General features: G+C 38.1%; 1 protein-coding gene across 1 annotated transcript; it reads right to left on the reverse strand.

Moving 5' to 3' along the window:
- Positions 1–4801: 4801 nt before the first annotated feature.
- On the reverse strand, positions 4802–26364 carry LOC139735827 (protein YIPF3-like). The gene is made up of 10 exons (XM_071646577.1): positions 26326–26364; positions 25397–25603; positions 24556–24662; positions 23676–23721; positions 22493–22585; positions 21620–21751; positions 18813–18935; positions 17299–17422; positions 12953–13115; positions 4802–4951 (listed from the first exon to the last, which is right to left on the reverse strand). The coding sequence occupies exons 1-10, from the start codon at positions 26362–26364 to the stop codon at positions 4945–4947; spliced, it is 1041 nt and encodes a 346-aa protein (XP_071502678.1). The 3' UTR covers positions 4802–4944.
- Between the last annotated feature and the right edge of the window lie 1103 nt (positions 26365–27467).

Consider the following 27467-nt stretch of genomic DNA (forward strand, 5'->3'; position numbering starts at 1 on the left):
TGTACACATGCTTCAGATCTATTAAACACACTTAGAAACATCATGAGTAGTGATTCAGCGGCAAATACCTGAAACATTTTATGCGCTCCTATCCTGACTTTTGTACATGTACAGTGTACACTGGACTATACATACAGTATACTGCACTGTATGTTCTTCCCAGTTCCAAAGTTTTTCATCGAATTCAAATCCATGTCTTGTATCCACCTACAAGTTTTATGCATTTTCTTTTTCTCAACATTTATTGCTGAGGGAAACAGAGTTCATGCTTTGTGTCCCAGAGTTTGTTGTATGCATTGAAAATGTGTGATGAATAAATGAAAGGAAATTATGGAGAAAACGTCATAATGGCTGTAATTTTGGGAATGAACATTCAACTATGCAATGAAATAAATCTGTATTTTGTACAAAAAAAGTGATAAATGGTGGACCATGGGATTATTTTTCTGTGTACCAGACAGTGTGGCATGCAATTGAGTACCTGAACATAAAAGCGGCCCAAGTCCATAACAGTAAATTTAGAAGAAAAAAAAAAGAGAAATCAATAATTAATTTTGTAATGTTTTTAGGTTTTTTTTTTTCCAGTAAGTGGATTGCCATTAATGCAAATTTAAATGTGAAACATTCATTTTAATGACTACCTACAATATCTTTGTATGACTTCATACAGGGTCTCCAAAGACGATAGCAATATTTGGACTTGGGTCGTTTTTAATTCAATATTCAGGTATTCAGCTGTATAGGAATTTCTTTCTTGCATTACAGTTGAAGTACGTGTATATGATGGATACCATTGGTGTAGTATGACTACTGGTGATTATTTCTTATAATACATTAAACATACAAATTCACGTATACGTATTGTATATAACATGGTACAGTGGAAACTCGATATAACGAGATGGTCGGGACCGAGTCGTTTTCCTCGTTATAGCCGATATCTCGTTATATCAGTAGGCATAAAAGAAAGCATGACATGACATCAATTTGCACATGTGGGACTACCCATTCTCTTTCAATCAATACTGATAACTTGGTAATGAGTGTGAGGTAATTACTCACCTTTATGGGTAAGAAGATGTTTTTTCGCCAATGAAATCCGATATCAAGAATGTTTTTCTTATTAATTGTAGATGTTTGAATGTGTAAATCTATATAGCTTGCGATTGTGTGAAGATCGCCTGTAGATTGGTGTGTGGTTATGGTATGGGTGTATGTGGAAAGCTTGAATATGGTCTGCACAATGCTGTGTGTCTGTGTGTGTGACACATTTTGTATGTACATTATGACTGCGTGTGTGTGAAGATGGGGAATTCCCTACGTAGAAAGCCAATCACAGCATCAGATTGCCTCACACTTGCTAAACGTCATGATGATGTCATGTATACGGCCGTCCCACCACATTTTCTGCATGTATCAAACACACACACATTTCGTATACACGTACAACATGCGATGCTAGCTGTAGAGTGAACAGAAGAAAATATGTGTGTACAAGACAGTTTTTGGCGCATCGAGCTTTACAATCTCGGAACGATAGCACAGGCGAAGTAAAGCTTTACCCGAAGACATTTTGCTTTACCTCGCTATATCAGGTTTGATTGGCTATGTTTTTCTTTGTTTGGAAATCACAAAAATTATCTCGTTATAGCAGTTATTTCGTTATAGCCGATCTCGCTATAAGAGTAGCATTTCACATAGACTTGTGTGGAAGGAAATTTGGGACCGGGAAAATTTCCTCGTAATAACCGATATCTCGTTATAGCAGTGTTCGTTATACCGAGTTTCCCCTGTATTTAACGTATCCTCTTTTATATCATGAATAATGATTACTCGATAAACTAAACTGAAACAGTTAATAACTCATGCCCCTAATGTTTATGATTTTGTTTCAAGAGGGTTTGGGAGACATTCATATAAAGGAAAATTTTATTTCAGACACAACTTATGGTCAAAACACGCGACAATGTACAGGTACATGTATCTGTCTTTCCCCCTTTTGGTGTGCAGTGGTGACTGAAAAAAGGAAAAACCAAACAAGTTCATTTCAACAGCAGCTTGTTAAATCGGAAAGTGGACGTGTACCCTTGTGTGTAAGTTCCAGTTCCTTGTCACCGTGAGAAACTTGAAAACACGAGGTGCAACGCATGAAATGGAGTGTCAAAACATAACAGACAGCGAACAGACACATTTAAACTCTAATTGAACTCCATAAACATGCTGGGAGAGTTCCTGTTTAAACTAACTACCTGGATGTGATATTGTTGTTTGAATGTTATGGTGGGGAACAAAACCAAACAAACTACAATGTACAACAATAAAGTGTGTGAGGCCGACTCTTCCGCCCACTAAACTTGGCAACCTCTCTCTTCAATGTCAAATTAACTTTTTTCTACTACATGTACTTTAGCAATTTATTCATTATCTACTAGCCTACTATTCACTTGCCTAGTCATGGCAACCGTTGCTTATCAGGATACAGGACTGTTTTGCACCATCATCCACAAAACAAAACAATACCAGGTAAACAAATACTACACTTCTGTTCATAACTGAAGTAAAATACAATTGTACATTGATACAACATAATTTTCTTCATGGAAACATAATAACTTGAACGAAAATAACAACATCCCAGCATCATAAAAGGCAGAACACTGTTTAAGAAAATGTCAGGACAGTCCATGTGAAGGATGGAAGTTGGCAAGAAGGGACAGAACAAGGAACAATATATGGTGAAAACGGCTTGTGAAAGGACAGATAGGCAGAAGAATGAAATAAATTTCACTTTCAAGGGGAGAGCGAAGAAGTGTTTGAATACTTTATACAGTAATAAGAAAGGCTAAAGTCAAAATTTGGCTATCATCTTTAGAGATCCCTAGCAAAGTAATCTAAACACAGATAATCATTCAAATGACTGTTCTAAATTTCAACCTGTATAATACAAAACATTCCAAATATCTGAAAATAAAGAGAAAATATTAGGATATCATTTGTTTTTGTTTCCTAATGTTTTGATTTCCTCAAAATTCTCTTTAATGAATTTGGGCCTTTCTTATACATATTCTGGTATTCTTTTGCAAGAAAAAAGGGAAAGGAGAACTAGATTAATTGAAACTGAACAGGAGAGGAAATGTACACAAGTGAAAGTATTTAAAACAGAATATGAGAGGGAAGGAATGGGAGAGCTACAAAAACATAAATAGGCCTACAGGTGGATGACATTGATATGAAACAGAAGAAGATTGGTATGATGAAGATGTCATGGTGACACTGTGAGCAGAATGGTGGGAGCACAAGTGTGGACAGCGGGGTGATAAATTTCATGGTGCCATACAAACATGGGAGAGGGAGGTGTTGAAAGAAGGGGGCGGATGATTGGTGGCACAGGTGATGGGGAGGAGGTTGGGTAAGAGAGAGGATTCTCAAAGAGAGAGAGAGAGAGAGAGAAAACACAAAACAACAAAATCCAAGAATTGGGTTCACTATGTGCAGCATGATACAAAGGAAGCTGGATGATGGTAACATGGAAGCTACCATGTGGCTGTGACTTTTAATAACATAGAAATACTTTTTAAACTGAAGATATCCATAACATTTCTGTCACAAACATATAACATCATTTTAAAGGGGTGGTATAGTATTGGTGGAGATGAGGATTGCGCTTATAACTTTGTTTTATATTTCTAGATAACAACAAACCACTTATGAAATAATAATAAAAAGCATACAATTTCTTCCTTAATAGAGGAATTCAACATTCATTAAATGAAAATTGTTTTTGGAATGGCTTAGATATCAAAGAACAAAGTAAAACAAGGCAATCTTATATTATAATTGCTCTGATCTGAATATCTCAGCTATTTCAAAACTAATTTTTAGCAAATAAATGTTGAATCCTTCTTGGAAATACGTGCCCTTTAATAATGAAAACCTTAAAGTTAGGTCTCAAACGAAACTACATGCATATGATCCCTTTAATGGTAAGAGTTCACATTTGATTTTGACACACATTCCTGCATTCTTTATGGGCACAGACGTGTTAAAGATACAGCATCAGCCCATAAAGCGAGAGCCGGGGAGTTGAATCTCCACTTGAAAATTCATCAAAAGCTTTGAAGAGTTCATAAACAAATGCTTTCTAACTTCACAGCTTATATCATTGAATGGCTACACAAAATAAAATGCTACGAGGACAAGCACAAGAAGCACCCTATTACTAAATAGGACCTCTTTGCCTACTTGGACATACCTCCATTCTTGGCTACCTCGGGGGTGTTTCATAAAGCTGTTCGTAAAGTTACGAACGACTTACGAGCGACTGGTGATCAGTTCTTGTGCTGAATTATGGAAATTCTGATAGGTATAACACATCAGAACTGATCACCAGTCGTTCGTAAGTTGTTCGTAACTTTTCGAACAGCTTTATGAAACAGGGCCCTGGTGCAATAAGATGGAAATCAATGACACCTACACTACTAGTTTGTGAAATACCTACCAAACAAGAATCAATTCAATTCAAATAAGGTTTTTGAATTTGTACGACTCATAGTATATTTTATTGTCTCTTTACACATAGTATCTTTTTTCTTTCTCTCCCTTGCTCTCTCTATTCCTGTCTATGCCTCCCTCGCAATGTATACAGGCTGAAAATATTACATATCATACACACACAAACAAAACAACAACAAACATAATATGTATATCTGCACATTGTAAACATTTTATCATCAGTACCAGTATATTCCTTGTTGTAATGTAACATACATTTGGTGATACAGGCAGTAGGATTCCTAGCATATTCACGTGGTCTTCTAGATCTCTTATTTCTCTCCAGTTTGGCATCTCTCCTAACTATTGTTCTCCTGTTCTCCTGTAACATGTCAGGTTATCCTTTGACTCCACTGCTGGTTGTTTTGGGATCTACATCTCGGTCATATCCGATCAATCGCTGGAGAAAAGAAAAATTTGAAAGTGTGTTAGAAACAAGAAATAAAAGAAGTAGAAGACAATGAGATGGAAAAAAAAATAATAAAAGCAGAATCATAAGATGAAATTAAGAATAATGAAGAAGTAAAGATGAGGGAACAGAAGCCGAATAAAGCGATGTGGAGAAATAGAAAAACACAAGCAAAATTAGAGGAAGGAATGACAAAAGGAATAAGAAAAGGAGGAGAGAAAAGAAGAGGAAGAGGGAACAGAAAGAAAAGATGACATGGTACAAAAATATGAGAAGGCAAAGAAGAGAGTATGAAGAAGATAAAGAGGTACATATGTACAGTATGTCCCCCCCCCCTCAAAAAAAAAAAACAAACACTCAGATTTTTGCATTGATAACACCCAATTTGATTAAACCATCTTGAAAGGGTACTTCAGGGTCTTAAAATATAACATTTTAGCTCTATTTTGCAGAAAACCCCATTCAATTTGGTTAAGCGGTCATAAGGAAATTTGGATTGTTGTAAAGCATGTCATGAGTCTGATTCTTCCATGTTTAGCTCTTGGATGCTCTTCGAAATTGCATATAATGTGTGAACACAATAGACAGAACTTGGAGGGAAGAGATTCCTAACATGTTCTACAAAATTCCTCATTTCTCTTTGACCACTGAAGCAAATCGAATGGGGTTTTCTGTAAGATGTGGGCAATGAGTTATAGTTTCATACCTTCAAATTGTATTTGGACTGATTCACTATTTTTTACGTTATCATTGTGGAGGGTACCTTTGTAATTTCTTTGGGGGGACATACGGTATAAGATGATGGAGAGAAGAAAAGATGAGGAAGAAAAATGCAGATGAAGAGAAGATCACAGGAAGGAAAGGGAAACAGAGAGAGAGAGAGGTATAGGAGGAGGAAGAACGAGGGAAAGAAAAAATGCAACTTGAGAAAAACATCATGAAGACAACAGTGAACACCGGAGAGAAGATGATTATGTCGCGTTACATCGTGTCCTGCCTAGGAATGTGGCTGTCAGGCATGATGAATGACACTGACACCCAACATGAGGAGCACAGATAGGACAAATTGATAAGACACTGCCGGCATTTAAAGGGACATGCCAGGAATCACGCCCATGCTCGTGCCGAGATGAATATGCGCATGTTTCCATAAACTTAGTTATGAATGCTTTCATGATGAAGTCCATCATAATGTACTCTCTTGCAAGACTTGAAATATTATATCAAATGAAAGTAACAGATGATCATGGTTTATGTCAGCGTTTGGTTTGAATAGCAAGTGAAGCAAAGTCTGAAAGATACTGACCATAGTATAACCTGTCCTGATACAATCTGTATATTGACCTTCAGTTAATTAACATACAGCATTTAATTCTGCCAGATAAGAACTTCCTTTCTATCTTTCTCCTTCTAAACCTAACCTAATGCTAGTCTATGTATACTCTGCAGCTGCTGAAAACATAATGCATAATGACATCTTTAATTCTGATTCATTCTCCGCATAAGATGACTGATAGTCTGCAGATGTTTGGCAGAGGGCAATGGTGGGCAGGCAAGCATGTAACAGACAGCACTGTTCCTAGTGAACTTCTCACCCTTTATCTTTAACAAGAGACCCGCGGGTCTAGCGCTCACCTGAGTATCGCAAGTTCACCTTTCACGCAGTCACTAATCTAAATTATTCACAGCTCTACCAAAATTTGACCAGGCACTCTCAAGTAGAAGATGAAAATGTACAATAAGATCCCATTTTTTTAAAGATTCCTTAATTTGGGGGGATTGGGGCCCCCTGGGGCCCTCTGGGTGGGGCATGGTGCTCATTTTGATAAATTGTGATCCTGATCCCCTAGGGATGCTACTTACCAAGTTTGACGAAAATCCATCATGAGGTTTTCAGGAAGAAGATGAAAATGTACAATTTAGGCCCCCATTTGGACCTTCCCAACCACCCCCCCCCCCCCCTCCCCGAGGGGCACCCCTGGATCTCCTATGAACAAACTTGAAACTACAGTCATTAATGTACTCACTCATAGTATTATCTTAGCTCTATAACTTCTGATACTAGAGAAGATTTTAAAAGATTCCTTCATTTTGGGGGTGTGGGCCCCCCGGGGGCCCCCTGGGTGGGGCATGGTGCCCATTTTAACAAATTGAGATCCTAACCCCTTAGGGATGCTACCTGCCAAGTTTGGTGAAAATGGGTCATGGGGTTCTCAAGAAGATAAAAATGTACAATTTAGGCCCCATTAGGATCCCTCCTCACCCCCCTCCCCTGGGTCCCAAGGGGGGCACCCCTGATTCTGCCATGAACAAACTTGAAACTACAGTCATTAATGTACAAACTCATAGTATTAACTTAGCTCTATCACTTATGGTTCTAGAGAAGAAGATTTTTACAGATTCCTTAATTTTGGGGGGTTTGGGCCCCCTGGGGCCCCCTGGGTGGGGCATGGTGCCCATTTTAACAAATTGGGTTCCTAACCCCCTAGGGATGCTAGCTGCCAAGTTTGGTGAAAATGGGTCATGGGATTCTTAAGAAGAAGATGAAAATGTACAATTTAGGCCCCATTAGAACCCCTCCCCACCCCCCTCCCCTGGGTCCCAAGGGGGGCACCCCTGATTCTGCCATGAACAAACTTGAAACTACAGTCATCAATGTACTAACTCATAGTATTAACTTAGCTCTATCACTTCTGGTTCTAGAGAAGAAGATTTTTACAGATTCCTTAATTTTGGGGGGTTTGGGCCCCCCTGGGGGCCCCCTGGGTGGGGCATGGTGCCCATTTTAACAAATTGAGTTCCTAACCCCCTAGGGATGCTACCTGCCAAGTTTGATGAAAATCGGTCTTGGGGTTTTCAAGAAGAAGATGAAAATGTAAAAAGTTTACGCACGACGTACAACGGACGACGCACGACGGACGACGGACGACGGACGACGGACGACGGACGACGCACGACGCACGACGGACGCCGGACGAAGGGCGATCGCAATAGCTCACTTGAGCCTTTGGCTCAGGTGAGCTAAAAATTCATGCGTAAAAAAAAAAAAAATCACATGGATTCTGAGTGAGACAGTGAGAAAAGTTTGAATGACAGAAACACCCACATGAAAATTATTGACACGTCTGTTACACATTAAAAGTTTACGTTAGTTCATGAATCATTACAGGATACACACCAGACAACAAAGTTCTTCATAAATATATTGCTATAATGGTAAAACATGTACACTTCTGTCAATTTAAACACAAAAGTGGGTAGGTGTATTTATTATGATGAGAAAGTAGCCAGGTCTACTCTAGATACCTGATATCCAAAGGCAAAAATGTGCAGAAGAGGTGAGGCACAACAAACAAGCAGACTTACTGTTGTCAATGAGTTTTCACAATACATTGTACGTACAGAACAAAAATATGTTGTGAAAAAATGACATACACTGTAATAACACTGAACGCTACATTCCAATTTCAATTTATTTTCTATTTCTATTTCATTTTTTGTATGATAACAATTTAACTACTTGTGCAGAAAATATCTGAATGTGTGTGTTGTGATCCTTTGCATTTTGCTGAGAGCAAAGCTTGCTAATGAGAGAGCGCTTCTCTGAGGATCTGCTGATAAAATCTCCCTAATGCCAGCAGAGATGCCATGGACCCCGATAGCCATGATAAAATTGAACGATAGCAGAGGAAGAAGGTGATAACTGAAGAGGAAATTTGTTTGAAGGACATTGACCCCATATGGATGCACCAAAACAATTATGATAAAGATTTTCTGTGAATTTCCTCTAATATCCTTTATAGGGTTGAGAAGACTTCCGACCGTTCTAAAACTGGAGAGCATGTGTTAGGTATGACAATACAGAAGCAAAACAACTTCTGTCCGCCGAGGTACTGGCTGTTAACGTGACACATTGCATGAACAAAAAGCTGGTAATCATGTCTGCACTATAAAGTTTGCCTGTAAATCAAATGCATCATTTAACTTCACATGAAATTTTGATTAAATGAGCACAAAAGATACTAAGGGAAGAAAATTTATGGGAGATTCATTAAAAATAACAACAATCAATCAATATCATGCCTTGTCATCATGATTAGAGTCTATATTTCCAAACATAACAAAGGCAATATGGCTGTCACCAATGCAAAGAGAATAATAGTACACTCTGTTTAAGCACAGCCGCTCTGTACATTTTATATGTTTTTGCGTTTAGAATCATTTCTAATGATTCATTTTTCTCTCCTTGTTTGACAGTGACACTTAGGAAATGGTTGCGGTAAGTCAGAATGATATATATCTGCTGAGCTTGCTGTAGAGGTTTTTATAGAGGTATTTTAACACAGTTCCCAGGAAGGCATTCTGGGTCTCTGACAAGCCTATTTCAATCACAGGAAAGAAGCCCTCAAAAAGCCATCCAGGAAATGTTTTGATAGCGATGACACTACAAAGAGAGATGGAAGGACATCATAAAATACATGAGGGAGATATACAGTGTAGAGAGGAAGGATATAAAACTTAGAGATGATAGCTATCAGATAAAGGAGTGTCATGCACAAAAAAAAAAAAAAAAACAAAACAAAACAAAACAAAAATCAAACAAAAACATATACTTTTCCACCTTTCATTAAAGTCCCCTTGCACCATAACATGCCAAACTTATTGAGTTAACATGAGGGAAAGAGCCCATGTAGATAATAATGACCATGACACTTTAGGCAGAGAAAGAGACAGATAGTGTTATATACACTGTACATTATGTAATACAACACCTACTACATGACATGGTTATGCTCAGTGGTATAAGCATTTACACATGTATACAATTGTACAATTATATTTTGGTACCAATCAAACATGGGAAAGATAATGCAAAAAAAAAAAAGAAAAAGAAAAGAAAAAATGGCAAAATAGAGCAAAGATGCACTTGAAAGCAATATAGAATATTGATGGACAGACAAATGAAGGAATAAATTTACTTTTCACAGTACTGGTGGTATTGGTGAAAAGAATGCACATTAAACAGTTATATCATGATCATTTTGTGTACTATCCCACACTGGTTCTTATTTCTGGTGCAATTCACTATTGGCTTCCAACACAAGCTGATTTATGTACTGCATTGCATGTCTATACATGTAGGTACATACCTCTATTTATCTATTTTGTTTTTCTAATCTACATGCTATCTTCATGCAGAACTCCCACCCCCTCCCCCCCCCCCCCCCCCCCCCTCTTTTTTTCAGTTTACAGGTGGCTGGAAATGATCGTCATAATTTATACATTTTTCTAAACAAGTTTATTGGAGTTGAACTGGTGTGACCAGCCTCAGGCATGGTACTGATCAACCAAGCTGATAGATTTCTAACTTTGGGGGTGGTTGCATTGAATAGATGACTGAATCAGATAAAGTCAATGCAGAACTTGAAAGAAAAGAGGAAACAAAAATGAAAGACCAAAATACTTTGTATAATGCTTGCACCGAGAAAAATGAAGTCATGACTGCTTGGCATCCTAACTGCACAAATATAAAAAAAAGAATGCTATGCTTTCACAGTACAACATACTTCTTGAGAAAACAGAAACTAATCTAAATTAAACTTTGCTTGTTTTTCTTTCCATTCTTAAATAGTGGCTGTTTTCAACACTTACAGGGCTCATCGATCTAAAGTCTGTCCACTACTAGATACTGTAATTGCTGTTATATACAATGGCATGGTTCATTTTTTACGTTCGTACATTGTTTCAGCTGAAACATTATACAAACTTTTTCTTCCATTCAATTACAACAAATACGGAAGCACTGTTCTCAATCTACCATAGACCCAGATTGTGTATAATGGGTGTCATATCTGATAACATTCTATCCAATGTTCATGAAATGTACCCTGGCTTGTTTGTAGCATGAATGTGCAAATAAAGTACGCAGTCACATGACCGACATATAACTTACTGTAAAAGTGGATATTTTCGCGTTACTAATTTGTCAAGCTCAGCTCGATAAGAAGAGTTTCGTGTGTTTTCAATTCCGCAGAATCAAGACAGTAAGTATGGGAACATATTGCAAGCAAAAATATTCATGTGCTTTTATTTTCGCACTAGTTTCTGGTTGCGTGAAATGCGCAAAAATTTCAACACCGCGAAAATTTCCACTTTTACAGTAATCAGTCACTAATACCACGATTGTCATGGTGCTGTGCAAATCCAAAGGCTAGCATACATTTCTTGGGAATGCATCAATCAGTTATCACTAAACTGTGATTACTTTCAACTTCTATTGTAGGAGTACTGAAAGTTAGAGCCATGTGCCCTAATTTACTGTTAGAGAAAGGCTTTTAATGAATAGTACATTGTACAGTGTATGTTCATCCAATCACTCATAAAGATCTCCCCCCCCCCAAAAAAAAAGAGAAAAAAATACACACACATAAAAACAAACACATACCAGTACATTGTAAACAGCAGTTGTCTGAAATTGTCTGAATAAGTTCTTGAAAATAGATGAAACAATCTGACCCCTCACACTCCACAAACAAAATATATGGTACATCTATGAAGTCACTATTACTAAGAGAACTTAAAAAGCACCCCACAAACAAGAATTGTAAAGCTAGATATGAAACTTCAAATTCATAATTACCCCTTTGAGAAAGTGATGAATGTGTAGCGTACAAAACTGCTTCTTTTAAAAAAGAAATTCTTCAGCTCACTCTTAATTCGTACTGTCCTTAAATTGTTTTCAGTCATTTTTTTTGGGTGTATTTCCATCATGTAGGTGTCTCATTGCACCAACAATTTTTGATGAGTACAGTATATGTGACCGTGGCCCCGTTTCTAGAAACTTTGCGTTTAAACGCAACTTGCAACTGATTGTCACTGGCCAATCAAAATCATTGTTGCATGCATGTCTTCTTAATAGGGCAGACCCTGAGCCAATCAGAATGGTTGTTTCAAAATTAGCAATTATTTGCAATTGATTGCAACTTTCTTGCAACGGGGCCCGTGTATCACAAAACAAACAAAAAGTCGCACCCCTTGATTTTACGTGAGGACTCAAATAGGTGAAATGAGTGAACCAAGTCAATCTTGAGTTTTTCATATTTTCTGAAAGAGCTATTTTCCTTTATTCTTTAGTTTGGAATTATAACACGAATGGGAAAGTGTGTTTTCAGAAGTTTTTCTACAACCCCTTTTTTGGGAGAGTGAAATGATCAGGAATTATTTGAGACCCCTTTTCATTTCTCCAAATCCTTTGTACACTCTTCACTTTCAAGTCTAATAACTTTTGAAAGGATAATGCTGCTGCTTTGAAAGTTGGCATTAGTCATGGACAGAAAGTGTTAATAGAACATGCTCAATTCCAGATTAATCTGATAATCCCTTAATTGTTCCTCCAGTTGAGATCCCGTGTTTTGTCCCTTTCATCGCACAGCTAGCGCGGCTTGAATAGACCCTGTACTTCAGAGCCTCTTTTCTCAGTTCACACTTTTCCAGAGTGTGCTTTCTTTCCAGTATTTAGGTAGGTTAGGAGAGTCTATTTAAATTGAGTTATACATCACTTTAAAGCTTAGAGTCTTGGTCTGTTCTGTCAGAATCTGCCCTTAACTAAAAATCCATGTCTGGCGACTTTTTGTTGGTTTTGTGATGCAGGGTCACATATGGTTAAGGGAAAGATGTTCTTGACAAACCGCATTAGAAAAAGTCAAACTTGCAATGAAAATGAAAAAGAAATGAAAAGATAACTCAATGACTTTGTTAATACCGAAAAATGAAAAAAAAATACGACAAAATGTTTTATTCAAATATTTCCATATGGAAAGAGAGAGTCAAGTGGGAAATACAATATAGATGATCAATGCAGAGATGGCATGCATTTTTTCCCCCCACACAACAGAGATCAATAGTAGAGTGGTAAAGGCAGCAGTATGTTGTTATAAATGTTGAAATGCGATATGAACGGAAAATGCGTGGTAGTCAGACTCATGTACATACACATTCGCAGCCAGGATCTGAGCATCTGCGTGTGCGGGGTTTTCTACGTGTATATCTACTTCTGGATGGTCAGCGACCTCGTCTACCTCCCGATTGACGAGGTTTTCTATGCCGCCACCGCCACCGCCATTTACGACATCTGCCGCAAGGGCAACAGTCAGCTCTACAACGCACACACAGATCAACAAGCAAGGAAAGTGTTAGTATTGAAAGCATGGCTGCTCTAACCAATGGTACATGACCATTCAGTTCTATCTGATTGGTATGCAAGGGCAATGGAGTTTAGACACATGTTGGAAAACAGTTTTTGAAGGATAACATACTATAAAACTTGAGAAAACTACAGCATGACCAAAACATACAAGTCTAAATTCATATCATAAAGATTTTGAATAGACATCAGCTTGAGATACATTATACCTGACAGTACAGTCTACTGTACAACTGTATTTTATGGATTTATGAAAGCAAACACCATAATAGAATACCCTCAATACTTTATTTTGTGAGATCAGTATTTTGGGTTTCATAGAAGTCACCTCCAGATAGTGCAAACAACCACAAACCAAAATATACAGACAAATACAAGATACGTAAAGAGTTGAATACAAAAGTAACCATGGGAACGGATGGAAACAAGAAGTGCACTGACAGATCACCACTCTGTAGGTTCTACTCATAGACCTACATTTGTACGTCTGTGCCTACAAAGCTTGTCAGTACATGAAACATCATCATTCAATAATACTTGGCAGACAGAGAGGGATGCATACAATCATGGACAATGTATTTTCAGTTATTATAATAATGTTCAATCAGTTTAAGGCTAAAGAGGTAGTACATAAAAGAGAGATACTAAATTGCATAATAGTTGTCAGTGATTTGCTATGATAGAAATGTGTGTAACCTATATGTTAATACAAGATGTCATGTACAAATTGTAGTACAAATGATCACACATACATGTACAACGGCGCTAACTGTATTTCAGCAAAGCAATTATGTTACTAGCACTAGTAGTTTAGTTTCATTCTTTAATAGGCAAACATGACTAAATAAAATAGATATTTTTGAAACATATCTAGGAAGAAGCTTACTGTTAGAAAAGTTACATTCTAACTCCTAAAATGTGGATGTTAATATACACTGTATGGATTAAATGGCATGAAGTTATAACATGCACTGTTTATCAAATACTTAATTGTCTTCAAAGGTATGAGACTAATCATTGTTATTTCACGGTTATATTGGGATCCTGAAATCTAAAGAAATGCACATACCTTCATGATTATAGCTCTACAAAGAAGCGTTACAAGCTGCACATGTGACATCTTGTTTAAACACCTGAACATATTACATTGACCACAAAAACACAGCGGGAGCAGGAATATAGCAGGATGTGAGTGCAAGTGACTAGAAGTGCACAGCTAAAATCAAAACACACTGAAGTTAACCATGTATGCAGGTCAACAAAAGATTGAATTACTATATAACTGAAAATAATTGTTGGAAGTGTTCACGAGTATAATTTCATTGATTTCTCATAACTGAAAATGACTGTTTTTGTACAGGAGTATTTGTATATTCATGAACATGTTTCATAACCCTTTGAAAAGCAAAATATAAAACAAACAAAAGCATGGACGAATGGACTATGATACAAAATTAAAGTACTGATATGACACTGCATACACTTGTAGGTGTAACCTGCACTTCTGCACAGTCTTGATGTGGCATAGTAAAGTGATGTGGCACACACTCATAAACATTCTGAATGTGTGTCACTCACAGGGATTAGATTTTAAACTATCTAATGTTGCACTGTGATATGGTCTAAATAGAATGGGATCAATTTATGGCCAAAATAGAGTGACAACGTTACTTATTGTACACATATTTCAGACCTACACGTAATATAGCTACAAACGCACACTTTAGGAATATATTGTAGAGATCGACCATCCATCACTACACTGTCGATTACAAAGTATTTATTTTCTACACCACACATAATGTTGGGGATGCTGTGTGTTGGGCAAACTGGGAGTGTTGATCAATGATAATATTGGTCCATAAACATGATCTCAATTCTAAAGCTGTATTCCACCCACATCAAGTGGACAAGAGCACAGAACTACTTAAACTTTTGTTTCTTTCTTGTTTTGCGTAGATGCTCTTTGCACCACGAACAAACTGACGAGGCCGGTGAGGAAAGCTGACAGAGTTTTACGATCAGTCATATCAATCACAACTTTACTTTTGAACAGCGCGCTCATTTGTTTGTAGTAACATGATCCAGGGATTAAAACCTGTTGGTCACTTGACTGTACATTATAGCAATATTTGCAACACGGCATATAAAATATACAGTAATGTGGAAGATTTGCATCCACTGTATATCAAACTGTAAAACGAGGAATGTTCACATGCATTTTAATTTTGAGAATTTCTGGCGAGCCAAGATTCGCAAAATTAAAATGCACGCGAAAGTTCTTGTTTACACTATATGCATTAAATGTTAGAGGCAACTTGCGAAAATTTCATGCCGCGAAAAAGGCCATTGGCCCTAAGTCAAGAAAATTTCAGGCTGCTAAACCATTGTGTTTTACAGTAAAAGCAGCGAAGTAATTTTCTCTACCAATATGCTATAGAAATACAGTACGCCAGGCAAGGGCAGACACACAGAGGGTATAGGGTAAACCTCTCTCACACACATACACACACACACTCAGGACAAAAAGAAAAAAAAAAAGAAGAAAAAGGTTACCTCACACTGTCATAACCTATAATCCAAGGGTATCATTTGGGGACCGAAGGAACAGTTTGGTGTGTACAAGGATCACAAAGAACATGTAATAACCTTGAGTGGGTTGTGCACCCTGGGACTTTACAGAGACTCTGCCTTATAGGTAACAGTGTGACTAAGCAATGAGTCACTCATCAACTCACAATAAATGCAAGGCTTCTGAAGAGGATTTGACCTGAGAGAGGTCAACTGTTAAAATGAATCAGAGTGTGTTTTAATCAAAGTGCGTATGAAAGTGTGCTTTTTGAGGATGTTTCTAAAACCTGTTGAGGACTAGTCCCGAGTATAGTCAGGCAGGTGTCTACAGGAAATGCGTGTTGTAGCAAAATCAGTCCATCCTCAATGGGTTTTAAGGTCTCCAATCAAACTCAGTCAGGATCACCAGATTACAGCAGCTTTCAACTGATGTTATTTGAATTGAAACATGTACACCCTCAATAACAGGGCTTCACTAAGACATACTGCCAACCAATGGTCCTCCCCTCTCCCCACCCCCTTAAAAAAAAAAAAAAAAGGTTTAAACTGGATTACAGGTGGCGATCCACCCCTCAAAATGATTGATTTGTTCCAAAAATCTACATACCACAAAGCTTTCTGTATCCAAGCCGATGCCAACCTCTTGCCCCCGACAATGTCTGGAAAATCTATTAACCTTTCAAGGGAATCATTACTGTTGGAGGTAATGGGTTAGATGTGTGCATGATAATGAAAAATACATTGTACATTCATTAGTCTTTTCTGCTCTAGGGACTTTGAACAGTGTGTACAATATTATGGGGGTTACTCTGCCAAGCAGCACTCAAAGGGTAAAAAAAGCACTAAATTGAGCCTACAGTTTTACACCCTTCTGCACCTCAATCCACTTGCATACTGAAAGTATAGGAGTGTTTATGCCTTTCTACTACCAAATCACTGACAAATGAGCAACTTGTCAGGGGCTCTAATACCGTCACCTTGCTTTAAAATTGCTACAAGCGCACTGAACAAAAATTTATGCCTGGGACTGTGTTCAGTACGCTTGAGACATGGCAGGGTTACCACAACCAAACAAACTTTGGTGAAAACCGAACAGTTTTTTGCAAAAATTATAAATATATAGTAGGAATACCTTTTACAAACTAATACAATCACGCATCTCTTACGTGTGTGTCTATGGGAGTATCACGGTCACCCGCACACGTCTTTAACGTGCTTTGTCTATGGGAGCGCTGGTGATGAGTTGCGGGCCCCTTCCTTAGGGCGGCACAACCATTCCACATCGTTCGCGTTTGGTGACGATAGCTGAAAATTTCCGATATCGATCGGTGAGCTTATGGTTTTATTGGATTCTTGAGCATTATTCCTGTATGTGAGTGGGATTTCAAAGAATTTCAGTGATGAAATGTGATTCAAACATGCATAACAGTAACTTTGAAGTGGTGCAGGTCATTGAACTTTACATGTACAATGTATTATGAATAGGAATGCCTTCCTTCTAGCATTGTATGAAGGCTTTTTTTCTTTCTCCCCCCCCCCCTCGTTTCTCTCTATCTCTTCTTACCTTCTACTATCTTGTGATACGAGAAGTGAAGATAAAGAAGGAAGAGCAGGTGTAATGAGGCCACGACCCCTGCGATGACAAGCTTCTGGGATTTAGCTGTTGTTCTTGAGATATAAACCATAACCTGTAAATGGGAGAAGTTTTAAATACAAGAACAGACAGCCGATTATGACATTGCATTCCTAGTTTGTTCTTTTCTATCTAAACTGTGTGGACATAAAAAAACAAAATGAAATACATTTGCATAACTATCAATGAGATTGTCAATTTGAATCAAACAATTCATGATTGTTTAGTTTGTTTCTCTTTCTTACTCCACGTATTTCACCTGTCAGCAACATGTTCTGCAACCAAAAACAGGCAATAGCATATGGACATTATATGACTGTAATGAAAGAAACTTGTTGCTCTTTGTAACCAAACACAGAGAATGGCATGAAATTAAATTTTGCCTCACATGTCTCTGGTTAGAACCAGAGACTTATATGAGGCAGAGCATACTTGGTTCACATTTTTGATTAAAAATTTAAATGAGAGAAGGAAATCGGCATCCTGGCGGTGGCCACACAGACAGTTAAAATGTAGCAGCCTTGGTACCGCAAGAATTACCAATAGTGGGTATCAGAGCTAACGAACGAGTCCTGCATACCCATAATTATATTTTGGGAGAGTTGACTGTTTGTATCGGTGACATCATTTCACAATCGTGTACTATATGTAAAATGTAAAGAAAAAAAATAGTAAAAAATAAAATGTGAATGTCAGACCATGTGAACATTCTGAAATAGTTGAAAATATGTATACAGTCATGTGAAGCTCTTTCAAGCAATCACAAGAAGTTCATTATTAGAGTAGAAGCTCATCTGTATTTGAAATTGACCGTCATGTGATCAAGACAAAGACAGATTATTCCGCTGATGAAGGCTGTAGTGTCAACAGCTGAAAATACTGGAGGTAAATATTGTGTATTGAGACAGGGTGGTCCACAACTTGAAATTTTAGCATGTTGCAAGCTCAGAATCTGAGAATATTGCAGAAATTGAATATGCGCGGAGCACATACGATGAGTACGTAGTACGCAATATTTTGCTGCTTATCTCTCTTTGTGCTGCTTACATTCAATGTTCTCTCTCATGTTTTGCACACAAATATCTAGTACCTGGTAGTTTGATGTTTATATATTCTTAACTTTGTAATGTTAATGTTATTAACTTTTACTTTGAGCTTGTTGCAAATTCTTGAGGATGTTGCATAGCATGTTGCTGGCTTTTTAGGATGTTGCACAAGAATTTTAGCATATTGCAGCGACATGCTAAAACCCCTCATGGACCACCCTGTTGAGATCAAAAGTTTAACACCAATTTCAGTAGGAGATAAATTGTTGAATCCAAAATATGTCCAAACCTGATGAGCGTAAAGATACAGCACCTACATAAAGCATGAAAACAGAGAGGCCTTTCCTGAGACTAGGAGGATTAATAGATGATACTATAACGCTTGCAAGATGTACTCACCATTTTAGCAGCCGAGAGACCCCCAAGAACGCCCCATAAGGCGTAGAAAAGGGTGTGTGAGTGCAGGCTGTGCAGTGCTGTGCCCATGAATAGGACTAGGCAGTAGGAGAACATGGCATAACCCTGTACAATGTCAGAACAAGATAAAGCGATGATACATGAAAGTGGGGTAAAAAGGGGTATGATGAGTATATACAATGCAAATATTCTGGCAAGTTTTTATGCATTACAGAATAACAATAGCAGCTACTCTGTATTCAACTGATATTGGCATATGTAAGATTATCTTTTATCTTGAAAAAAAAAAACCTAAACAAACAAGAAATATACCAAAACAAAAGTAAACACTTGTCTTAAATGAAAATAAGAAAATCTTATGGGTCACAAAACAGGGTCACAAAACAAAATCAATATCAAATAAAAACAGTATGACTCGGCAGCAACTGATACAACAGTACAATTTCATTCAGTTTGACTCCATGTGTGGCCAAAGAATATTTAAACCCAGAAGGCACACCAACTTTACACCAATCAGCCACAAAGAACAGTGAGTTTCAATTTAACATACATGTAATTATAGCAAGAGGGATGGTGGAACAACTAGCCTACGATCTGTTGAGATTGTAAGCTACATGTAGAAGGCTGGAATGTATTCATCACTGAGATACAATAGTTGTGGGTATGAACTGTACAGTGTAGTACTATGACCAGCAAAGGAAGATCAATGAGTTATGAAACAAAGGTGGTACAGTGTGAATAGCTAGGAGGATGAACGAGTTATTTAAACAAAGGAGGGAACTGCTACCCTTCTTGAATAGAGGATTTAGTGGCACTGACTGGAGAGTGACTTAAAGATGGAAAGCCACCTTAAAGTGGCTGATTGTGTTTTACCTTACTCTGAAGTTTGCTTTTTGTGATGCTGCACAAAGATCCCAAACATGTCAGACAATTTTATTGTAAAAATGCTTTGTATTATGTTCCCCCCCCCCCCCCCTTACCATTCAAGGTCAGTTTTTCTAAACAAAGCTTTCGAATGGTGGACAGGAAATCTTTAGTATGACACAGGAAATGAGTACAATGGGATAGTGGGGGCAAGATTGTATTCATGTATTATTAAAGGTTGATACTCAAGTCAGGAGTTCTCTCTCCCCAAGCCCTGTGAGGTGGAAAGACATGTTTCTCTTAGACCTGCTGTACTTCAATACTTTTGTTGTGGAGAAACTCGGCTTTTTGCAGCTACAAGAAGTTCCATCCTCGTAAAACTACGTTAAAGACCATCATCCATCATTTTGGAGTTGATTAGATGCTTTTTAATGGTATTTCATGTATGCTTTGCTGTATATTCAGAACCAACTCTCATGTTGTTTGATCCAGGGGAGAGTCAAATGACTACTTGGTACTTTGCAGAGCCAGCATGCAACTTGTAGAATTTGGAGCAAGCTTGCAGTAAACTTTATTTGGACAGTACGAGACACCCCCCCCTGCCAATCAACTCAAGGCTGAGATGTCTTCTAGTAATCATTCACTGACCCTCAACATTTCACTGACTGAGTGCACCAACGATATTTGCTTGTAAACCTGTTGCAGCCTCAACAACGAGGACCGCAAACTTGAGCATTTTGCATGTCTACTGAAATGTAGGGACCCCATCCCTGTAAGGGATAATTCAGAGTTGAAAAAAAAAAGGTAAGTATACTTTCACTTCTGACAAACTTTTGTATCATTGCTCTGGAGTTCGAAAAAAGTATGACTTTGTAAGATACTGGGCGAGCAAACTGGCTACAGATTATGCCGTTATACTGGCTCCGTTGGTTTAACTTAAATACACACTAAAACCATGAACGTGTCTGATAAAATTCAGTGTATACTGCATTGTGTTCGTTGCTGCTTTGATGCCCACATATTTGGGTTGTTCAATCTTGAGTGAATGTATTATGTAATTAATCTTTACGTATGATGTTTAATGAAATTATGTATTTGGGCTTAGAAAGAGCTATCCTAACTAGTGACTTTTATTCTACACCCCCTATAAAATGCATGCAAGCCAGATACAAAGCAAATGTAGATCTATGTGATCTAGAGCTGTCAAAAGAAAGTATACGTGCAAAAATATTAAGTGAAGCAAAATAAGCTGCTGAAAACTGTTTATCCAATAGTGGTGAGCCAATGGAGTAAAATAGAGTCAAAAGGGGCCTGAGCTTTCGATCCTAGCAGAATCTCAGTCAGAGGCAAAATGACAAACAGGCAGGGAAAGCAATCATATAGGACTTCACACAACAAAAACAGTCAGGGACAGGCTGGGTACACAGAACAAAGAAAACAAAGGAGAGGGTAGGAGGTCATGGGCAAGGAGCCCTACAGGTAAAGGGAGGGGGATTAGAGCAGGAGGGTGGACAGACAAAAGGCAGAGGAGGGTCAGTGATGATCCTTAGGACCAAGGGGGCAACCACTGAAGGAAAAGGATGAATAGGGAGGCAACATCAAAGAAGATAAGGAACAACAGAGGAATAAAGAAAGGAAAAGAGTGAAATAGCAACAGCATGGGGAAGGGGGGGGGGGGGGCTGAGCAAACAGTGAGCCCTGAAAAGGTGTACCAGGAGGAGGCAAGAAAATGAAGGTAATCAAACATATCAAAGTATATATACACACACAGGAATGAAAATAATGATAATAAATTACAATAACAGTGCAAAAATATTGATAAACACTCACACATGGGAGCTGAAAAAGTCAGTTTAAACACTTGTCATTGATAACATGACTCACATTAAGATCCTGTTATGGTAAGAGTTGATTAAAATACTCACTGTCAATGATAGAACTTGGAGGAAGGTAATAAATGTATTGCAGACATAGGAAGTGGTGTAGTAAATGAGGGATCCAAGTAGCCAGTAGCCAAAACAGACGCCAACTGCCGAGCCCATCAAGGTACCTTCTTTCTGTTAAAAGAAATGTTTTGAAAATAGGGACAATGTATGTTTATACAAAGAATTCATCCTGTGGAAAAATGATGTTTTTTATTCTTATTCTAGCCAGGCTTAGAAAAACAAAGCAGAACATAAAGTCTGCACATGCAACATTAATCTGAGCCCATCATAGCATAATTTGCCCTAGTCTTTCATAGAGAAAACAATATGTACAAATAATGTAAGAACTTGTATGGCGGGTGCACTGCATCTCCCATAATGTCACAAACTTACACCTGTGCATTATTTGGTTTATAAATGGGTCCATGAACAAGCTTTTAGTATGATCTCAGCTGATACAACTTTGTACTTCAACACAATTGGGCTGCGCTTTTATTAAAGATTGGTCCTACAGATGATTGAACATGTCGTGAAGATTGTTTGGATTCATGCTGTATTAACGTCCCAGTGACATTATACGTACAGTAGCACACATACTCTGTACCCTTTGCACATTAACTACACACGGATGGCCGACACTGCTAGGATAGCAGCTACACCAAGCAATCGCCAATTGTACTACAGGTTAACACATAATGCCGATATGATTTTTCGTTGTTCACTTTACACTGCACATCCGTGCATGTTAGTAAGAAAATATTTCAGAGTGCACACATGACTCACTTCAGGGCTTCTGATTGGCTACTCTGATTTCTTGAACCCATTTTCTAATAACAATGAATGGTGTTGTCCGAATCAAGTTCCGTTACTTACCACAGTATGCCCCGAGTCTTTCATTCCATACAGCAATACAGCTATGAGGGTGAATACATTCATCAAGGGCCCATAGAGCTCACCAACAACTTTCTGTATCAAACAAGCAGACATTCAAATAGATAATATCACTGGGGTCAATAGTAAGAAGAAGAAGAAGAAGAAGAAGAAAAAAAGATCAGTACTATAATTATAGTTTGTAAGGTTAACTCATTAAAAGAAAACAAACAAACAAACAAGGAAAAGTAGAAATTACGCGGTGCGTAATATATGTCCCCGCCGGAAGTAGCATTTTGTAGCAAAATGTACAATATAGGTCAAAAATCAAGGTCAAAGGTCAAAGAAGTCAAAGGTCAAAATTCTGTGTGGAAGTTTTGAAGCCCTTACCTAGTGCCATCACATAAAGCAAACGGAATTGAAATCGGGTTAGAAATGGCGAAGGAGTAGCATTTTGTAGCAAAATGTACAATACAGGTCAAAAATCAAGGTCAAAGGTCAAAGAAGTCAAAGGTCAAAATTCTGTGTAGAAGTTTTGAAGCCCTCACCTAGTGCCATCACATAAAGCAAACGGAATCGAAATCGGGTTAGAAATGGCGAAGGAGTAGCATTTTGTAGCAAAATGTACAATATAGGTCAAAGGTCACGACTGAAATTCTGTGTAGAAGTTTCAAAGCTCCCATGTAGTGCTAAAAAAGCAAACAGAATCAAAATTGGCTCACAAATGACAGAGAAGTAGCAAATTTAAGATTTTGATCACACACGGACGCACACATGGACGGACACACGGACACACGGACACACACACGTACGGAGCCCGTTTCATAGTCCCCTGCTCGAACTCGTTCGGCGGGGACAACAAACTTTTTTGGGGAAAAATGGACTCATCCTTATTTTTTTGTATTGGAATTATGTTGAACCTCAGAATTGGAAAAACAAGAAAATATACACATACTTTGAACTTTGGGATGGGAGAAGGTACCTTTTTTTGTGTAACTAAATGCTTTAGAAAAAGGGGGTCTGTTACATACATGTTAAGTACAACCCTACCTCAGCACCCAATATGTAGCTTATTAACCAGAAAAAGCTGAAGTACAGAAGACCCCCCCCCCCCCCCCCACAAAAAAAAAGAAAAAAAATAATGAAAGGGAGAATATAAAACTGTGAAGATAATGGTTCTACTTACTTGTGGATTGCCAGTCAGTTTTCTTGGAACCAGAGAAAACAATAACCTGTAGGGTAAAGCAAAAATATGTATCTGATAGTTGTAAAATATAAAACATATCCTACAAGTATATTTGCTCAATAAACAATGAACATTTGAACTGTACATTATGAGTTCCAATATATGAATATCTATAACACTAGACACCTCATGTATTTTTTTTTTGTCCTTTCTTCGCAAACTAACAAAAGACTTGGGTTTCTCAGCACTTAGAACAAGAAAATACTTCAAAACTGCTTGGAATTATCAATGGTTTTGCAACAATAACTATGGCATTGGTGGCAGAGTTGTCATTGCTGTAGTATTTGCTATCATGGTAACATTTGATACAGTGTAAGAAAATTTGTCTGTGTGTAATGAAGGTCTTCATTTATAGGAAGTTGTGAATTGAAATTGAGAAACTAAGATTTCAAGCAAAATAACATCTAGATGTGACACACCCTAATGATTAATGCACCCGAGTCTCAGACATTAAACTGGGTCCGTCTTTGGAAAGAGGGGCAGCATACAGTGTAGTCTAGAGGTACAATGTACATGTACACATAGCATTTTTCATGCTTGCCAGAAAGACAGCGAGAGGAAACTGCCAGGGTATTTTACATACATACACATACTGCCAGTACTTTGGCCCTTTTTCAGAGTCTGGCTTTTTTTCAGTCAAAATATGAATAAAATGTATAAAGTTATATCAAATAGTAAGAAAATAAAGACACAAAAATGTTTAACAACCAAAAAAGTAATCATCTGTATGGTCTTTTCCAAAATTGTAGATGTACCGGTACAGAACTTGTTCAAGTGCTTCTCACATGGTAAATTCACGTAACCAGGGATGAAAATTTACCTTGCTACCACCACTTTTGGTTCCACATCGAAATATGGACGAAGAATGTCAATGTTGCCATAGATGTCAAAGGCCTTTCTAGCCTGTTGCTTGCCGGCTTGCCACACCTAGAAAATTTGGGTCCAGTAAGAATCAAGAATCAAGAATCAAGAATCAAGAATCAAGAATCAAGAATCAAGAATCAAGAACCATTGCAACAGTATGAATAGCTTTAATCTGGAACAACTACATGATGCAAGTAGGTCAATATTATCGGATACACTATATATAAGATACAACAATGATGCTGATGATATTAGAAAAAGTTATTACCATTATCATAAAGATAACAATATTCAAGACAAAGTATTTCTTTATCTCTTGACACCAAAGTTGTAAAGAACACATTACCAGTAGGATTCATAGTACAGTGCACTCCCATAATAATAAACATGGTTATAACGAAATTCCAGTTATAACGAAGTAAAAATTCGGGCCGTAACGTTATCCACTTTAATATGTATTTTTATTGGTTATTCGTTCGTTATAAATAACAAAATTCGATACAACGAAAGAAAACTGCCGGTCCCGAGTACTTCGTTATAATGGGAGTCCACTGTAATGCATGACCTATTCAATTCTAACCCACAAAATAAGGCAATATGAGTACACTTTGAACGGCAGGACAGATGTTCTGCATGGGTTGGAAATTAGACACGTGCACACATCAGTATATGGTCTGAAGTTTTCAAAAGTTTCAAAACAAACGCAGCAACTGATTGGTTCTCGCAAGAGGCGATACCATTACACCACATTCACGGCCAATTCTGATTGGTCAACACAAAGCTGACACCAAACCCACCGTGTCTGCCATCTGGCTCCTCATGGCGTCCATGAAGGTAGCGTTGCCTGTCTGGCTGTCCCCACCGGAATTTTCGTCCCCCTCTGTCCCGTCCTCATTGGTCAGCTGTGGGGGCTGACGGACCAGGGACGGCACAGCATGGGAGGGGTCAGACTCTGACTCATCCAAGTAGTTTGCATCCGAGAGGTCTATCACTGCTGACGAATGCTGCGAGTATCATAGATAGAGGAAGGAAGAAAAATAATCTGTTATTTATAATATAAATATACATGTATATAACATGCAGACACACTTGACAGCGCTGGTCACAGTTTGGCTTGACAAAGATTTTGACAAATTGATCATCAAAATGTGCAATTCTAGTCCATCTTAATTTTTGGTGTAGTAATTAGACAGTGTACTTTAGTAAAACACACAGAAAGGTAATGGTTTGAATAATCAAGTCGTTTGTTTGTTGTTTTTTTCATTGCAATAGATTGACAAAGTGACCTTATGCAAATAAGTAGAAATTATTCATTGTTTGGTGTACAGTATAACCCATCTCAGCTCAGTTGCATCATGTACATGCAGCAATTGCACTTCTCATACTTTCAGTGAAAACAAGTGAAGAGTCACAAAATTACAAACTGACTAGTTTGATCAGGAAAGTATATTAAACATAGGGCATAGTCTCTGACTCACTTCCCCTTTGTACATGTATGACTATAGTTGTACAAATTGTATTTTAAGTTGACATCCGAATCTGTACATTGTATGTGTACCATACTTTATAGGTCTACACTGCACACTGTATGCTTTTTTAAATAAATTTATTTAATTTTTTCTTTTCAGAGAGTGTAGGCCTACATGTAAATGCAAATCTTCTTTATTTCATCACTTACATTGCCAATACTGGCTGAGTGAGTATGTTGTATGGTATGTAGCCTGACCAGACCGCTGTGCACAGCACAGCAGTCCGACATGTACATAGTGTTTAAACGTACGTAAACGACTGTCGCTTTTGACGGCAAGACCACAAAAATGTCTTTTATTTTGTTTGATTTTAACAGTAATACCACCCACCTATATCGTATGTTGCTGATGGTTGAGTTGAATTTGGTGTTTTGTTGGTATCCAAACCTTATTGTTGAATTTTTCGGAGTAGATTGTGCGATGATTCACAAAATAAACGAACAGCCACGAACGCTCAACCCGAGATACCGTGTTAGCATTTTATGTACGCCCGTGCGTTTCGTGTGTTACGTAAAGCTTGTCGTCTTCTACCATGTATTTCCGCGCGTGCTGCTCTCATGATATGACGTCACTCCGACTACCTACGTTGTAGCATAGGAGAGTGATTGCCATTCAATAACACGCAGAAGATGAGGAGTGAAGCAATATGGACGCTCACAGACCTGATTTTAAGGACGGATTTCGGTAGGTTTTTGACGTAATTAAAAAAAAATACGCATCCCGATTGGATGATTATCATAGATTACGGGGATTCCTTATATTTTAGTTTTCCACGATTAAAAAAGATATTCATGAAGGAGTCGCACAACCACCACTGAAAAATGACAACGTCTGCGAAGGAGTAGACGTGCAGCCGCTGTCGCTTTGCGACAGCGGCTGCGTGTAGTTCTTCTTCTTCTTCCAGGTAGAGTGCAGCTTCAAGTTTTGAAGATTATCGCACTGTGAAATGCGTGTGAGTGTGTGGACCCTCACACACGTCTACGTCAGGATAGCTTTCGTGCAAGTGCGTATATATACAATGTGTAAGTAAAAAATTTGTGTCCTCTGGAGACAAAACTATTTCTTCTTCCCACTCAAGACAAGCCGGAAGGTGTCGAGAGAAGAAGAAGAAGCTGGGTCCTCTTGGAGGCTGTTCCAGTCCTTACAGGTCCTTGGGAAGAAGGAAGAAGCGTACGCCTGATTGCTACATTGGATTGTCTGCAGTCGAGAGCCATGTCCTCTAGTGGCTGATGTCCGTTCCCTGAGGTAGGACTGCCAAGCGATGTCAACAAGGTTGAAGCGGATGCGATACAACATAGCCAGGCGGCTGTGAAGGCGTCTGTCCCGTAGGGAATGCCAC

This window comes from Diadema antillarum, unplaced genomic scaffold, assembly GCF_040938485.1.
Source record: "Diadema antillarum isolate AM-2024a unplaced genomic scaffold, OU_Dant_1.0 seq00000602_RagTag, whole genome shotgun sequence".
NCBI lineage: Eukaryota > Metazoa > Echinodermata > Echinoidea > Diadematoida > Diadematidae > Diadema > Diadema antillarum.

What these genes read in the sequence shown, in the direction of transcription:
- LOC139735827 (XM_071646577.1), bottom strand. Translation starts at nt 26,364, where the DNA reads ATGTACATGTCGGACTGCTGTGCTGTGCACAGCGGTCTG. An exon ending in CCAAAAGTGGTGGTAGCAAG is followed by an intron (nt 23,722 to 24,555) that starts GTAAATTTTCAT and finishes TTTACCCTACAG; the next exon opens with GTTATTGTTTTCTCTGGTTC. An exon ending in GTATCACAAGATAGTAGAAG is followed by an intron (nt 13,116 to 17,298) that starts GTAAGAAGAGAT and finishes TGTGCGTTGTAG; the next exon opens with AGCTGACTGTTGCCCTTGCG.